This window comes from Pteronotus mesoamericanus, unplaced genomic scaffold, assembly GCF_021234165.1.
Source record: "Pteronotus mesoamericanus isolate MK-2021 breed Mesoamerican mustached bat unplaced genomic scaffold, CSHL_Meso_final contig_105, whole genome shotgun sequence".
Lineage (NCBI taxonomy): Eukaryota > Metazoa > Chordata > Mammalia > Chiroptera > Mormoopidae > Pteronotus > Pteronotus mesoamericanus.
The window spans coordinates 18,401,358-18,417,405 of NW_026555006.1; the positions used below are offsets into that span (position 1 = coordinate 18,401,358).

Below are 16,048 nucleotides of genomic sequence, written 5' to 3' on the forward strand. Positions count from 1 at the left end.
GTTTGAGAAGGATAGGCATGAGTTCTTCTTTAAATGCTTGGTAAAATTCACCCATGAAACCATCTAGTCCAGGGCTTTTATATACCAGGAGTTCTTTGATTACTGCTTAATTTCATTAGTTGTTATCAGTCTCAGTCTAGTCAGGCTTTCTGTTTTTTCTTGATTCAGTTTTGGAAGATTGTATGTTTCTGGAAATTTGTCCATTTTACTTAGGTAGTCCAATTTCTTGGCATATAGTTGTTCATAGTAATTTCTTACAATCTTGTGTATTTCTGTGGTATCATTTGTAACTTCTCCTCTTTCATTTCTGATTTTATTTATTTGGGATGTCTTTTTTCCCTTGATGAGTCTGATTAAAGGCTTGTTGATTTTGTTTATTTCTTCAAAGAGCCAGCTCCTTGATTTATTGATCCTTTAAGTGTTTTGTTGTTTTTTTTTTAGTCTCCATGTCAGTTAATTCTGCCCTGACCTTGATTATTACCTTGCTTCTACTTCCTCTAGGCTTTATTTGTTGTTTCTCTCGTTTTTGTAGATGTAGGGTTAGGTTGTTTGAGATTTTTCTATCTTCTGTAGGTAGAACTATAGTGCTATGAACTTCCTTCTCAGGACTTCCCTCTTCCCTCTCAGGACTTTCTACTTCCCTTCATTTTGTCCAATAGGTTTTGGGTTGTTGTGTGTTCATTTTTCATTTGTTTCCTGGTACTTTCTGCTTTCTTCCTTGATCTCATTGTTAACCCACTCATTATTTAATAACATGTTATTCAGTCTCCATCTCTTTGAATGTGTTTGAGTTTTATCCTCAAGGTTGGTTTCTAGTTTCAATCCATTGTGACCTGAGCACACACGTGATATGGTTTCAATTTTTTTTATTTGTAGAGGCTTGTCTTGTATGCTGTTATGTGATCAAAAATGATTTTGAGAGAGAAGACGGAAAAGAAATAATAAGAGTAGGGAGTAGAACCAGGCAAAGAAAGGGAGAAAATAAAATTTAAAATATAAGTAAAAAGGGGAAGGGTGATGGGAAAATGGAGTAAGAAAGGGGAAGAGTATAATATGAGGTTTGAACTAAAATTTAAAAAATAGTGAACCAACATGAACAAAATTTTGGAAAAACCACAGCAGGGTCAATAATGACAGATGCACAAAGATTAATAAAGGTAGAAAGAGATAAGAACAGTATAAGGAAAAAAAAGAGAATATGAGATGTCTACAATAAGGAAAAACGATTTTGAGAGGATAGAGAGAGATGAATTAATCAGAATAAGGAGTAGAATCCAGGCTAAGAAAGGGTAAAAATAAAATTCCAAACTCAAATAAACAAGGGAAGGAGGAAGGCAAAATGGAGTAAGACAGGAAGAGAGTAACCTTTGAGATCTGAAATAAAAAAATAGTGAACAAGTATGAATACAGTTGAAGAAAAACAGCAATAACTGCAAGTTCCATGACAAACAAGCCACAATTTATACAGATGAAAAGAAAATAAGAATATTATAAGAAAGGGAAAAAAAATGTGAGACAACTGAAGGAAGGAAGAATGATTTTGTGAGGATAGAGGGAGGAGGAACAGTAAGAGTAAGGAATAGGAACAAGACATAGAAAGGGGTAAATAAAATTCACAATGGAAATAAGAAAGGGCAGGAAGAAGGCAAAATGGAGTAAGACAAAGGAAGGGTACAATGTGAGATTTGAATTAAAAATAATATTAAAAACTATGTAAAAATCTAAGTAAGAGTGAAAAATAAAAGATAAAAAATAGTGAATTAGTTGGAGCACAGTTGAAGAAAACGAAGAAATTTTAAAGGACTACATGAGAGAAAAAGTAACGCAAATTCTGGAGAAGAATGAGGCAGAATTTGTCTCAGCAGAGTTTGGCATTTGCCTTCTGTCTTCTCCTTCTGGATCTGGCTCTGGCTTTTTATCAGCTGAAGGTCCAGAGGTGGGTCATCCAAAATCTGGCAGCACCTCATGTACCTCCTTCACTTGCCTCTAAAGAGGGCTACTATTGTGATCAGGAGGGTGGGACCCCCGGCTCTCCTCTGGAAGGCACTGTTCAGTCTTCTGGGAAAATTGTGATCATGTTCCCCTGCCCCTGTGCCACCCATCTTGGTCTGTCCCAGCTTGTTTCCAATAATATATAGTTTCTGATGAACTAGCTGACTGTTTCAAGGGAGGACCAATCTGCATAAGAGGGTCAGCTCTTCCAGCTAGGTGCTACTGGCAGCTCTGTATGAGAGACAAGACTGGGCAGAGCCCTGATTACTCCTTGCCGCACCCATATCTGATCTCCCTGCCTTGCAGGCCTCAGAGGAACAGGACCCTAGGAATTAGTGCCTTTTGTCTCCCTGAAAGAAGTTCAAAATGGGCCTATTCAGAGATTCTATTGTCTTTCTCCTGCAGAATGCACCCTGCAGGGGAGGGGAGGGGAGGGGTGGGGTCTTGAGCCTGTCCTGCCAGTTCCTCTGAGCTTCCCCTCAAGATATAGTGCTTGCAATCCTGCAGAAGGTGGGGGCTGGGTACAACTTTTCCTCCCCAGAGGTTTGAATTCTGTTGGGGAAGAAGGTTCTGCCTGGCTGTAAATAATTTGAAGCACTTAACTCTTGCCCTCTAATTCCCAGCCCACTGCCCTTGTAGTAGATTTCCACATACACCACCTCTCCAAAAAGCTAGAAGTCTTTCGAGGGAATGGCTGGCTGCAGCCTGCCTCTGCCCAGCACAAGTGCTGGTAGAATCCCTCTGTCTCTCTGGCACTCCCCTGTTTGGCGTTTGGCACTGCAGCTACAGATGTGCTGCTTGCTGTGTGTGCGCAGCCTGGATCTCCCCAACCTGCCATATCCTCCCAAGCCACTCTTGGACCAAGTTCGTGGGCTTCCTGCTAGGGACTGAGGCCTCCTGCCCTGGGAGGGAAGGGAGCCACAAAACTGGGATTTCTGACCCATCTCTCCACTACTACAGACACCATGCACAAGGTATTTCCCCTTCAACTTATCAAATCTCTTTTGTGAAGCATCTTCTGTACTCCTTGGCTCAAAACTTCATATCAGCTGAGATGCTATTGATTATTCAGGTTATTTGTCAGAAGATCAGCCAAGAATCTGAGTTGGGGGCAAAAGCAAGTGGACTCAGCTTCCATTATCTGACCACCATCTTCAAATCTCCATTTCAATACTTTTTCTCAAATCGAGATCCTAGATCAGTGGTGTCAACCTACAGCCTGCAGGCCCCATGCATCTCAGGATGGCTGTGAATGCAGCCCAACACAAAATCATAAATTTACTTAAAATATTATGAGATTTTTTTGTGATTACCTGTCACAATGTATTTAATATGTGGCCCAAGACAACTTTTCTTCTTCAGCGGAGCCCAGAGACACCAGAACATTGGACACCCCTGTCTAGATCTTTTCCCAACTTTCAGCACTCCAAGGGCAACGAGAACTGCTGCTTTCCGCATCATCTTCTCTTTTCAAATTACCATACCCAAGTTATGGGGCTATATTCCATATTTTCAGCTTCTAGGTAATAAAAAAGATAATCAGGTGTCTAGCTAATTAGTGTATATTCAGCATTTTCATTATATGTTTTGCACTTGTATACCATTTTTGAGTGATTATTTAGTTCATACTGTCAAGAATGTAGAGAAGGGTATCACAGATGTATGATATATTTATGTATGGGGTTAAATATGGAAATCCAAGGGGGGAGGGGGACAAACAACAGACAGGTAGACAGAACCAGAAGCAGAAAACAGACAAAAAAAAAGAAAGAAAGAAAGAAAAGAAAGGTAGATTACAAATATACAGCAGAGATATAGGGAGAAGGAAAGGTAAATCAACATTTATTGATCACTTTCTATTTGCAAACACTATGCCTGGAGTGTTAACTGTGCTAAACAGGGAACACAGCCAGTAAAACCAAATGAATAAGGAAGACAAAAAATGTGAAGGTTCTCTTCTGCCCTCATTTTCCTTCATACATGCCATGTGGGGTTTGTGTTTGCGTTTTCTTCAATGTCTTACTGCACTGAGGCTGCTATAACAGAAAACCATATACTGGATGGCTTGTAAACAAAGCACATTTTTTTCTTACAGTACTGAGGCCAGGAAGTCTAAGATCAAGACACCAGCAGATGTAATGTCTGGCGAGGACCTGCTTTCTGGTTCACAGACGGCCATCTTCTCTCTGTGACCTCACAAGAGGGAAGGAGCCAGGAGCTCTCTGTGGTCTCTTTTATAGGGGCACTAATTTCACTCATGAAGGCTCTACCTTTACTAATCACCTACCAAAGACCCCACCACCAAATACCATCACGTAGGTTTTAACATGAATTTTGAGGGGATACAAAAATTCAGTCTGTAGCACCCACTCTTTACATGGCTAGAACTTCCTCATCTTTTAACTTTTACCTTCAAGATTATTACCTCAACAGAAAAGCCTTCCTCGGTCATCCTGACCTGAAGGATTCTCTGATCGCCCTGCTTATTTGCATTAAATATAATAAAACATTTATGATTATTTTATTTATTAACTCCAACATGAGAGTAGGCACTATGCCTGTCTTGTCCACTGTTGCCCCCCCAGTGTCTTGCACGGTGCCTACTATAGAGTAAGGGTACAATAAATAGCTGTTGAATAAGTGAATGATTGATACTGTCTAGTGTCGTTAACTCTGGTAACATGTCTGTCTCTTCATTCCTAGGAAGTTTATTGAGGGTAAAGACAATTTCTCTGACTTTTGTTGAATTAGTGATTGGGTGTTGGCTGCCATACCTGTCCACATTTTATCACCTTTTTGTTGAATAAAATGTATTTTAACAACAACAATCTACTATATGGCCAATAAAATAAAATCTTAACTCTGATGATCTAGTAAATTATATTATGTATATTAATACATTGATATAATGTTATGAGTAAAGATAAAAATATTATGATGGAGAGTGTTGTGCAGTAAGAATGGCAGAGAAAGGGGAGGTAAGGAAAGAAGGAGAATAGTGCAGTGAATAAAGCTGTGACATAAGTATAGGGTAGAGGTTCCCGGATTCTTGATATACAAATTTCTTCAGTGATTTAATAATTTTGATAAAGGACCCTAGATAAAAAGAAATACCTAACAGTTCCATCTATTAAGTAATTAGGTTCAAACAACTTAGTATATATTTATGCCCTATTTAGTGATCATTTAAAAATAATGCACATAAATTAAAAGAGAGCATAATATTTTTATTTCATTTTTAAATAACCAAAACTACTTATTAATGGAATGTGTTCACCTGTGGAGCACCACCCACCTTCTCAAACCTTGGAATCATAGTAGATACTACCACTCTAATTTCTTGTTTTACATTTATTTTTAGGGGGGCACTTCATGTCTGATCACGGCAACCACCAAAAACCCAGCTTCACAAACATTGTCATCAAAAGGAATGTACAATCTAATGTTGAAACTGAGAGCTACCGGAAGGAGGTAGCAGTTCACACAGTATCTGACTCATGTCAAATATTGTTTTGTTTCCTCAAATATTTAAAATAACCTATGTATCCCTTTAAATTTTCAACAGCACCATAGGTGCCAGCAGTGTGAGAAGAATATCTTTGAAGTCTAGCAGACATTAGTTCAAATATTGAATTTACCTTGTTTCCAACTGTGTGAACTTGACGAGTCACTGAAATCTTTCTGAGCCTTGATTTCTTTATCTTAAAATACAGGTAATATTATCTGATGTCTCAGTTTCCCATAGCTTTGCACACAAACATCTGTGTTGAGTTGAATTATAACTGCTTTTTGTATTTGGAGAGAGTGTGACTCTTGAATTTGAAATTTAAAAAAAAAAAAAAATAGAGATAATATTAGCACTCAGAGTTTTGTGGAAATGAAATCAGATTAAAAGAAGTATTTGCATACAGCCCAAGCACAGTCTTTTTGGCATAGAGGAAAGCTGCAGTAAATGATGATCTTCCCCTCCACAAGAAAATGGGGTGTTAATCCTACTCTACCCTCTTTTAACCCTTCTGTGAGTCTCTACCGTGCATTACAGAAAGCTCACTCGATACCGGTTTGCCATGTCCACCTTCCTAAAGAATATGCACTTTTCCTCTGTTAGGAGACTCAGTCCAATTTTTTTCTATAGGGAAACCACATCCTTCTCCTGTTAACATAAAATAGTCAATTAGCCTTGAAATGTCCTTAAAAGCTTTTATTAAAAAGCTATTATCTCAAAAGCTCAGACACAAGCTTCCCCCCCCTCTTGGACTTCTACCTTAGGCTCCCTTTCACTATAGCAGTAGCAGCCAAGGATGAGTTTGAATGGTGAAATGTGTTAAAAAAAGAAAAAAAAGAATTTTACCTTTTTGTTCTCTTCCACTTCTGTCTCCTCACCAGGAGGAAATAATAGGACCCCATTAAATGTGATTTCCCACCAATAACTTCACCCACATTTCCAACATGAACCTAATTCCTCCAGCCTCTGTAAAAGAATTTATAGAGAAAAAGTTAATGATTAATGTTTTTCTGTTGGACAGTTAACTGTGCTCTGTGAAGTGCACTTGAGAAATGAGCTTTTCTCAGGCTAGACAATATAGCATACACAGAATTATGCAGAAGACCTTCAAGTAAGATAGACCTCAGTTCAAACCCTGGCTCTACCTCTTTTGAGGTTGGTGACTTGGACTTATGATTTTACATCTTTGAGCCACCATTTTATTATCTGAAAAACAAAGATGATAATAAAAAAAATAACTTCAAAATAATAAATAAGAAAAATAATGTTAATTAATTAACAGAGATAATATAGAATGCTTAGCCTAGTAGCACAGTAGCAGATATGTAATAGTTTCTTTATAACTGATGCCCATCATCATCATCATCATTATAATCATTGTCATCATCATCATTTTGTTCATAAAGATAAGAGAGTCTAACTGGATCGGTAAAAATCCATTATTCTTGCTTCAATAGTGTTATTCTCCTAAGTGGAAAGCCACCAGACTCTAGAGAAATAAAGCAAGTGCATGATTAGCCGATATCATCCTCTCTTCCTAGTCACTAGGGCTTTTTTTGATTCAAAATAGAAATTCTTAAGCAGAGTGAGGGACTTGAATCTGAGTCAGACCATAGCTACCATGCAGCGCTCCAGTAACAATTTGGGGGTACAAATGTGAAAGCTGGATCTAAACACACAAAAGAACATGATTACTGAATGTCTAAGGCAGACAAGAAAAAAAATAGTAAATCCCTAAATTATATTTACATCTCTGTGCTGTATAACTATTTGTTCTGTTATTTTGGCTAACACAAAATGCCTATACTTCAATATTAAGTGTCATAAGAATACTTTAATGTTATTCCAACAACTGAGTTCTATTTATATTTATAGAATATTAGTACTAGAGAGAAATTTGCACTATTTCTTATTATCGATTACCTTTATTTTATTGATAAACTGAATAAGATCTAGAGAGGTACTCTGACTTGCCCAAGATAACCTGATTAATAAATGGTAAAACAGGAATAAAACAATAGACATGTGCCATGTTGTAACTGAAATTTTTTTGAAAGTCAGCATATTTTATGCCTTTCATGATACCATTTATCAAAACCTTGCATCTGCTTGTACTTACAAATTTCTCCAAAGATGTGTAAACTTTTATTCTGTATTCTGCCAACTTAAAACTTTATCATAAGTTTCCTATGCTAAACCTTTGAAATAATTTTTCAAAATCCACAGAAACACAGATTTCCCTCTTCACCTGCAGTATTTCCATCAATCCCACTCTCTTTCTTATCCTTCTTCAAATCTGACTCTGCATTTTAAGTCCCTAACGTTCTTACAGCTGAGCTCACCAGGAAGCATACAGTACAAGGGGAGCTCCGCGGACTAGAGCCCAGTACAATCAAGCCTCCATGTTGGCCTTTGCCTATCTGTGCCAACCTGGGCCTTCCTGAGTCTCAGAATCCACCCACCAGGAAATGAAAAGATGGTCATGTAGTCTTCTTCCCTTGAAATATTCTTTAAAAACAAAAACAAAAGTATCAGATAGACCCAGGTTTTTCAAATGCAAATATTCATATATAAACCTAACCAAAATCAACCCAAAAGGTAGACCTTAAGCCAAGAGTTAAAGAAATGGATGTTTCTCAGTGATACATAAAGGCCTATGCCTGTCACTATGGAGACCTTAACCTTTATAATAAGAGCTTCTATCTGATCATAACCAACAGATTAGTTATCAGGCAGGACCCACTTCATTCTTTTATATTTTTGTCCGCAAGTATATTCTTTCTCTGATTTAATAAAATATTTCTAAATGTGTTACATTAATGTTCCAAACTAACAAATACTAATAAATGAAAACAACATCTTAAAATTCTTTTTTGAATTCAAGGTAGCCTAAGGTTAAGGGACAAAAGACATAAAGATAGAAATGCTGTGCATAAATTTACATCAGTACCTACATGGACAAACCATTTTTATATCTAGGAAAAAGTAAGAATTTGGTATTTTTGCCTCCCCTAATGCTCTACCAGTACTGGTTACCTGGAAATAATAATTTAAACTATAAAAGTTTAAAAGTTATGGGTTTTTTGCATGGTCATTTGTCATTGCAAAGTTCTATTCTGCCCTGGCTGGTGTGGCTCAGTGGATTGAGCACTGGCCTGTGAACCAAAAGGTTGCTGGTTTGATTCCCAGTCAGGGCACATGCCAGAGTTGCAGGCCAGGTCCCCTGGTGGGCATGAGAGAGGCAACCAGTAGATTCTGTCACACAGCAATTTTTCTCTCCTTCCTTTTCTCCCTGCTTTCCCCTCTCTCTAAAAGTAAATAAATAAAATCTTTTGAAAAAATAAAAATAAAGTTCTGTTCTTGTATCAGTGTTGTTCATTACACTCAATGAATTTATTTAGAATGAAAATTTAGCAGGCTATACTGATCATGACAGAACTAGAAATGCTAGGAAGAAACTGTGATATGACGAAAGAGTTGGGATCACTTGGGGAACAGCAGGAATTAAACGGGAGACTGGTGGTAAAAGCAGGACCTACAGGACCCAGTTTTGCATTAACATAGCTAAGGATTTTAAAAAGCCAGTTAATCAGTGATACACTTTCTTTTTAGAACTCTTAAGAGAGTTCGCCCCTTAGAACTTCTACACGTATTATATATATGAGTAATATGGATGTATCATATTATATATGGCTTATCATAATTCAGTCTTGTGTTACAATGAGTTACATCTCATCTCCCCAACTAAAGTGTAAATTCCCAAAGGCATAGGTGATACTTAGTCTTTCTTTGGAACCTCTACAATTTTTTGTACAGTATCAGGCATATGAACAGCATTCAACAAATGTCTGATGAATAAAGGTACTCATTTAAATTAGAAAACAATTAGGGCTTACCTCAGAAATACATAAGATTCACTTCTACCAAGGCTCCAGGGATTTAAATTTTAGAAACCCATGTTTAAATCTGAACCAAATAAAGATATTGCCATCTTGGTTAACCACTGTTTAAATGTTTACTTTCCTTGTTCTATATTATTATATCTCTCAGGATACTTTTGTTCATCCAGCTAATGAAATGAGGATTGGGGAACTTCACCCTTCATTAGCTGAGACCCCTCTGTACCCACCCAAACTTGTTCTGCTAGGGAAGGACAAAAAAGGTAACATTGTGGATCTAATGTGGAAAATATGCCACAAATGCATGTGCATGATGAATCACCAGCTGTCAATTACGATATACTCTAGTCTATAGAAATGTTTTACAATTATGTATTTCTAACATCAAACAATATGCTATCTATTTTCCATAATTACTTTTCTGTGTTTATAATTGCAAGTGTTCAGAGCATTATAATATTTTCCCCTTTACATTTCAGAATCAACTGATGAGTCTGAAGTTGACAAAACTCACTGTCTGAATAACAGTGTTTCCTCAGGCACTTACTCAGACTACTCGCCTTCCCAGGCTTCCTCAGGCTCCTCTAACACCCGGGTTAAAGTGGGGTCCTTGCAGACAACAGCTAAAGATGCAGTACACAATTCTTTGTGGGGTAACAGGTAAGTTTAGAGTTCTCTCATTTCTCTTCCCAAAGGCTTATTTTCGGCAATCTTTAAAAATGAATTTGTCTTAACTTTGGGATTCTATCAGCACAGGAGTGAACAGGAGACAAAAGGGGCAAGTAAGCAAATGTTGTCCCCTAGGATTTCCAAAAGTACTTGAATCCAATTTTACAAAACAAAACTATTGTTTAAGGGAGATGGTAGGAGACTAACAGATGGAGATGACAGGACAAGAAAATTTTTAAGATCAAAAGTTGTTTTCCCATTATTTATATATGCCTATAAGCATTTCGTCTTCCAGAATAGTGTTATGTAAAGCCCCCATGTGCCTAGTAAAAAGTAAATATTCAGTAAACTTTTTATCTCTATCATCATCATTTTGTCACCACATGGAAAAGTTGGGATATAAGTAAAATTATTTAATCTTTCCAAAACGGATCCTACTTTACATTACTTCCATTTTACAGATGAAAAAAGGCAGAGACCACAATAAAGTGACTCAATGAAGTAGTATTTATTCAGTCCCAATTCCCTTGTTTTGTAACTTGTTGCTATGTTTTATACTACAAATAGCAAATAAAAATCATCATGTCATATAGGTAGTCAATAACTGTTATTCATATTTCACTAATAATATCACTACTGTTGGAAATAAATTCTTTGGTAAATAATTCATTTATGCCCATGATCACAGTAACTCAACTCTTTATAAATTCATTATTTGTGGTACAAGCTGAGGTTAATTTAGGTACTTTTTATTATTAGAAAAAGCACTTAAAAGTCTTATTATTGTGCAAATGGTTTAGGATAAATTTAGAAAAATGAGCATCTCCTAGACATACTGTGGTATTGGTGTGAACATGTCAATGACCAAAAGTTGTTATGTTATATCATATCATATCATATCATATCATACAATTTACATCCTAGAAAAAGATACATGAGCCCTGGCTGGCATGACTCAGTGGATTGAATTCTGGCCTGCAAACCAAAAGCTTGCTAGTTCGATTCCCAGTCAGGGCACATGCCTAGGTTGCAGGCCAGGTCCCCTGTAGAGGAGCATGAGAGGCAACCACACATTGATGTTTCCCTCTCTTTCTCCTTCCCTTCCCCTCTCTCTAAAAATAGATAAGTAAGTAAATCTTTAAAAAAAAAGATTTTTTTAAAAAGATACATGAGTATATTCCCTATGCAATGGATTTAATGTTTTCAATACCTGGGCTTCAAATAAATATATATACCAGGCATTTATAGGAAAAGTACCCTCAACCAGTAGTTTGGAAATGTGCTAAATCAGAAACTTCAGGGATGGGAACCAGGGGTCAAGTGGTTCTAATATTAAGCAGGCTACGAGACCATTACTGAATATCTATATAGTTCATTCATTGAGTCATTCATTCTTTCAACAAATATATTTTTAATACCTACTCTGTGCCAGCCACTATGCTGGGCCTAAAGGAAAAAAATATCTCTGCCCTCATGAGTTTATATTCTAGCAGAGGACACAAGAAAATAGTACATAATAAATAATATAATAGGTAAATATATAATATAAGTTGATGATTACTAGGAAGAAATTAAAGTTGGAGCAAGGTAAACTTTGGATTTTTTGGACATGAAATAGCAATGCTGTCTTAATCATAAGTGAGGTACGGGTGAACGATCAGGTAAACAAAGGACAGCGGCTTTCTTGGCTGTTTGCTCTCTTTCTGGCAAAACTCACTTTCATATTTCGTCTCCCCATTGTTTTCATAGGATTGCACAATCTTTCCCTCAACCTCTTGATGCAAAGCCATTACTCAGCCAGCGGGAGGCTGTTCCCCAAGGGAACCTACCACAGCGTCCTGACCGGCTGCCAATGAGTGACACTTTCACTGACAACTGGACTGATGGCTCACATTATGATAACACGGGGTTTGTTGCAGAGGAAAACACAGGCGAGAATGCCAACAGTAATCCCCTCTTAAGTTCAAAATCTAGAAACCCACCTTCTCATGGACGCAGGCCTTTGATTAGGCAGGATAGGATTGTCGGTGTTCCCCTGGAACTTGAGCAGTCTGCAAACAGACACACGCCGGAAACAGAAGTGCCTCCTTCCAATCCTTGGCAGAATTGGACCAGGACCCCTAGTCCTTTTGAAGACAGGACCGCTTTCCCCTCCAAATTAGAGACAACCCCCACCACCAGCCCATTGCCTGAAAGGAAAGAACACATAAAAGAATCTGCTGAAATACCTAGTCCTTTTTCTCCAGGAGTACCCTGGGACTATCACGATTCCAACCCCAACAGGAGTCTTAGTAATGTCTTTTCTCAAATCCACTGCCGCCCAGAATCTTCTAAAGGCATTTCCATTAGCAAAAGCACAGAGAGGCTTTCCCCACTAATGAAAGATATCAAGTCCAACAAATTCAAAAAGTCACAGAGTATCGATGAAATTGACATTGGTACATACAAGGTTTATAATATCCCATTAGAAAACTATGCTTCTGGAAGTGACCACTTAGGAAGCCATGAACGACCAGATAAATTGTTGGTACCAGAGCATGGAATGTCCAGTATGTCTCGAAGCCAGTCGGTCCCAATGCTGGATGACGAGATGCTCACTTACGGAAGTAGCAAAGGGCCACAACAACAAAAAGCTTCCATGACAAAAAAAGTCTATCAGTTTGACCAAAGCTTCAATCCCCAAGGAGCCTTGGAAGTTAAAGCCGAAAAGAGGATACCACCCCCTTTTCAACACAATTCTGACTACATGCAACAGCCCAGCAAAAACATCGCCAAGGATTTGGTCAGTCCTAGAGCTTACAGAGGATACCCACCAATGGAGCAAATGTTTTCCTTTTCTCAGCCATCTGTTAATGAGGATGCTGTGGTGAATGCCCAGTTTGCAAGCCAAGGGGGCAGGGCAGGCTTCTTAAGAAGAGCTGACTCCCTGGCGAGCACCACAGAAATGGCCATGTTTAGAAGGGTCAGTGAACCTCATGAGCTGCCTCCGACTGATAGGTACGGCAGACCTCCATATAGGGGAGGTCTGGATCGCCAAAGCAGCGTTTCAGTGACTGAGTCCCAGTTCCTCAAAAGGAATGGCAGGTACGAAGATGAACACCCTTCATATCAAGAAATGAAAGCTCAGGCTGGAAGTTTTCCAGTTAAAAACCTTACCCAGAGGAGGCCATTGTCTGCAAGAAGCTACAGTACAGAGAGTTACGGTGCCTCCCAAACCAGGCCAGTTTCAGCTAGGCCTACTATGGCAGCTCTTTTGGAAAAAATACCATCTGACTATAACTTGGGTAACTATGGTGACAAGCCATCAGATAACAGTGATATAAAGACGAGGCCTACTCCTGTGAAGGGAGAGGAGAGCTGTGGTAAAATGCCTGCAGACTGGAGACAACAGCTGCTTAGACATATAGAAGCTAGAAGGTTAGACAGGGTATGTTTGGCATTTCTCTGTAAGAATATCCCTCCTGCCTTTAGTTTTTTGCTTTATTGGCATTTCTAAGTACATGTAGTGAAGCATGAACTACATGAATGAATAGATGATCAGCATTTTATTTATCTTTATATTGTGGGGAATTGATCATAATAGTTTTTCATGGATATTGTTTAAAGCTCTTTGAGAGTCTATAATCTGTAGGTGAGTTATCAAACCTAGCCTAAATATTGTTAGTAAGAAAAAGCTTCACTTCACTATATGGGATGGTGCTTCAATTGCTTTCTAGCCATTAAGGCAAAATGCCTCTCCTAGGGCACAAAACTGTTCTCCAGTGACCTAAAGAGTATGATTTTTATTGAATCTATAAAAAGTGAGTATTTTGCCCCTTTCTGCACAGACCCGCTTTTATTAAAGTCAGGTCTAATTTGTTTATAAAATTTGCATATAGCTACCACTATGGGACTACTAAAGTTATTACTTCAAATGAGCAATAACCTTCCCAGCAAGAAACAGAAAAATAAAATAAGCAGAGATTGAATGCCCTCCTACACATTATTTTATTCTATAAAAATCCTACCATTTAGAATGTCAGTCTTTATATAGAAATGTTTATATAAAATCATACTACAGACAACAGAAATACATGATGTCTTTATGAAGACTACAAATGTACAAATTAGTGTGTATGTTATAGCAAAAAAAGGAAATTAATGCCAATCCAGATAAAAACTGAGATAATCAGTTTACTGAGATAATCACAGTAAAGCATGGAATGCACATTTATCGAGGAGTAAAAAATGTACAAAGCCTAGAGTTATTTTATGTTGCCTATTAATTTCTCTCTAAGAGAAATCTGTTTTTGCATTTCCTAGAACAATGACCAGTGACCATTTTTACTGAGTGTCCTTTGTGGCTTTGCTGTAGAGAGCTATGGGTGCTCTGCATTGACCTTAGAATCTTTAAAGCTCCTTTTTGTGAAAATAGGACTTTTCTCATTTTGTAGATTTAAAAGCTCAGTGTAAATTGGGACTCCGATTAATTTTATGCGATTAGAATGTTTCACTCAATAGTTTCATTTTATTTGGTGTCCCGCTAAAAGCACACGTCACTGCATTTATTATAAATTTCCTTAATATTGAATTTTGTGTTTGCAGGTATACTCTTTTTAAATAATTATATTGTTTGTAGGTCGTGTCTACATGACAAGGAAACAATTACTTTTAGGTAAACAGTGAACTAATAAATGTGGGTGGGGGTGTTACTTTCTCAATGTGAAAATTGGTTCTGCCTTGCCAAATATTTCATCAGAATGTCTGTTTCAAATAGGTGTGCTCAGTCCCATTGAAGGGAGCCTCATCAAAGCCTCATGACTGGCTGTCAGTGGGAGACACCTGGTCGGTTGTCACCATGCCTTACCTCAAGTTATACCCTCCATGTAGACAGATAACTTGGAGGGCGAAAATATTTGGGGCCAAATAATACAGTACAGTTTGGGAACTCTGGCCTCGTGTAGACACGACCATACGTAACAGGGTAAGATGAACTAGTCAAGAAAGGTTGTAAGAAGCTTTTGAAGCATATGTACGATGACTAGTAATTTGAGGCAACAGAGGAGTGAGTGGAAACAAAGCATGAAAAAGAAAAGACAAATTCTGAACGTCTGATGCCATCATTTACTTACTGGTTTCCCAGATAGTTTCCCTCCTTTGATCAGAGCTACTGAAAAGTAGGTGACTCCTCTAATTGGAGTGGGAATTTGGAGAGAGGAAGATAAGATTGTGGGAGGGGGCTTTGATCTCCAGAAACCTGGAGACCCTACCTGTCCCAGGTCCAGATCAATGAAAGTAAACAGGAGTATTTTCTGCAATAACACCTCCCTTTTTAATTAGCCTCCACGTATCTCTTGTTTGATTATAATGTTCTTACCCTGTCTTTCTCAGAGCAGTTTAATGAATGTCCAATAGTGTCTCATTTAACTCTAAGACATTAAATTACCTTAGGGTATTGCTTCAAGCCGTTGGATCCTAGAAGCTCTTCCTCTTGTTTTCTCCAAGTAACATTTCTTTCCCCCTCTCAATAGAGTTACTGAGCTCTTCAGGCTGTATCTTACTTAAAACTTCCCAGGTACTCAACAAGATGAATTCAGGGTGCTGAAGTACAGACTTGTTATGTAAAACTAGTTTTAACATAACTGCAATACTGGACATTCTGTCCAAAGTCAGACTGCACCAGAGATATGGTGTGCTTCCCACCCAGTGAAATGTAGCTGAGCAGTTTGAACCCAGAAAATCAAATTGTTACACTGGAAACTATCAGATATTTGCCCATTCCTCAAAAAAGAGTACTGCCTAGAGCCCTGGATGAGCTTAACAGCCTAACATAATGTTGGTTCAAGATCTCATCCGGTACCTGGAGAGGCAGCTCCAAGTACTGCCCTTGATTAAAGATGTTTGTTTTCTCCTCTAGTTTAACCTCAAGACTCAAGCTTCCACCACTGTGACTGAGAGAACTTAAAACATATCATGTGTCTGAGGCTGCTGCTTGTCTATAAGA

The 16,048-nt window shown here is 38.0% G+C and overlaps 1 protein-coding gene across 2 annotated transcripts in view; it reads left to right on the forward strand.

The window, feature by feature from the left end:
• Nucleotides 1-16,048, forward strand: part of LRRC7 (leucine rich repeat containing 7) — a 389,615-nt gene that overhangs the window by 296,284 nt on the left and 77,283 nt on the right. For both annotated transcript variants that reach the window (XM_054574559.1, XM_054574567.1), the window contains exons 18-20: nt 9,548-9,659; nt 9,876-10,056; nt 11,815-13,492. In XM_054574559.1, coding sequence (XP_054430534.1) covers nt 9,548-9,659; nt 9,876-10,056; nt 11,815-13,492 — 1,971 coding nt within the window. The remainder of the gene's footprint in view (nt 1-9,547; nt 9,660-9,875; nt 10,057-11,814; nt 13,493-16,048) is intronic.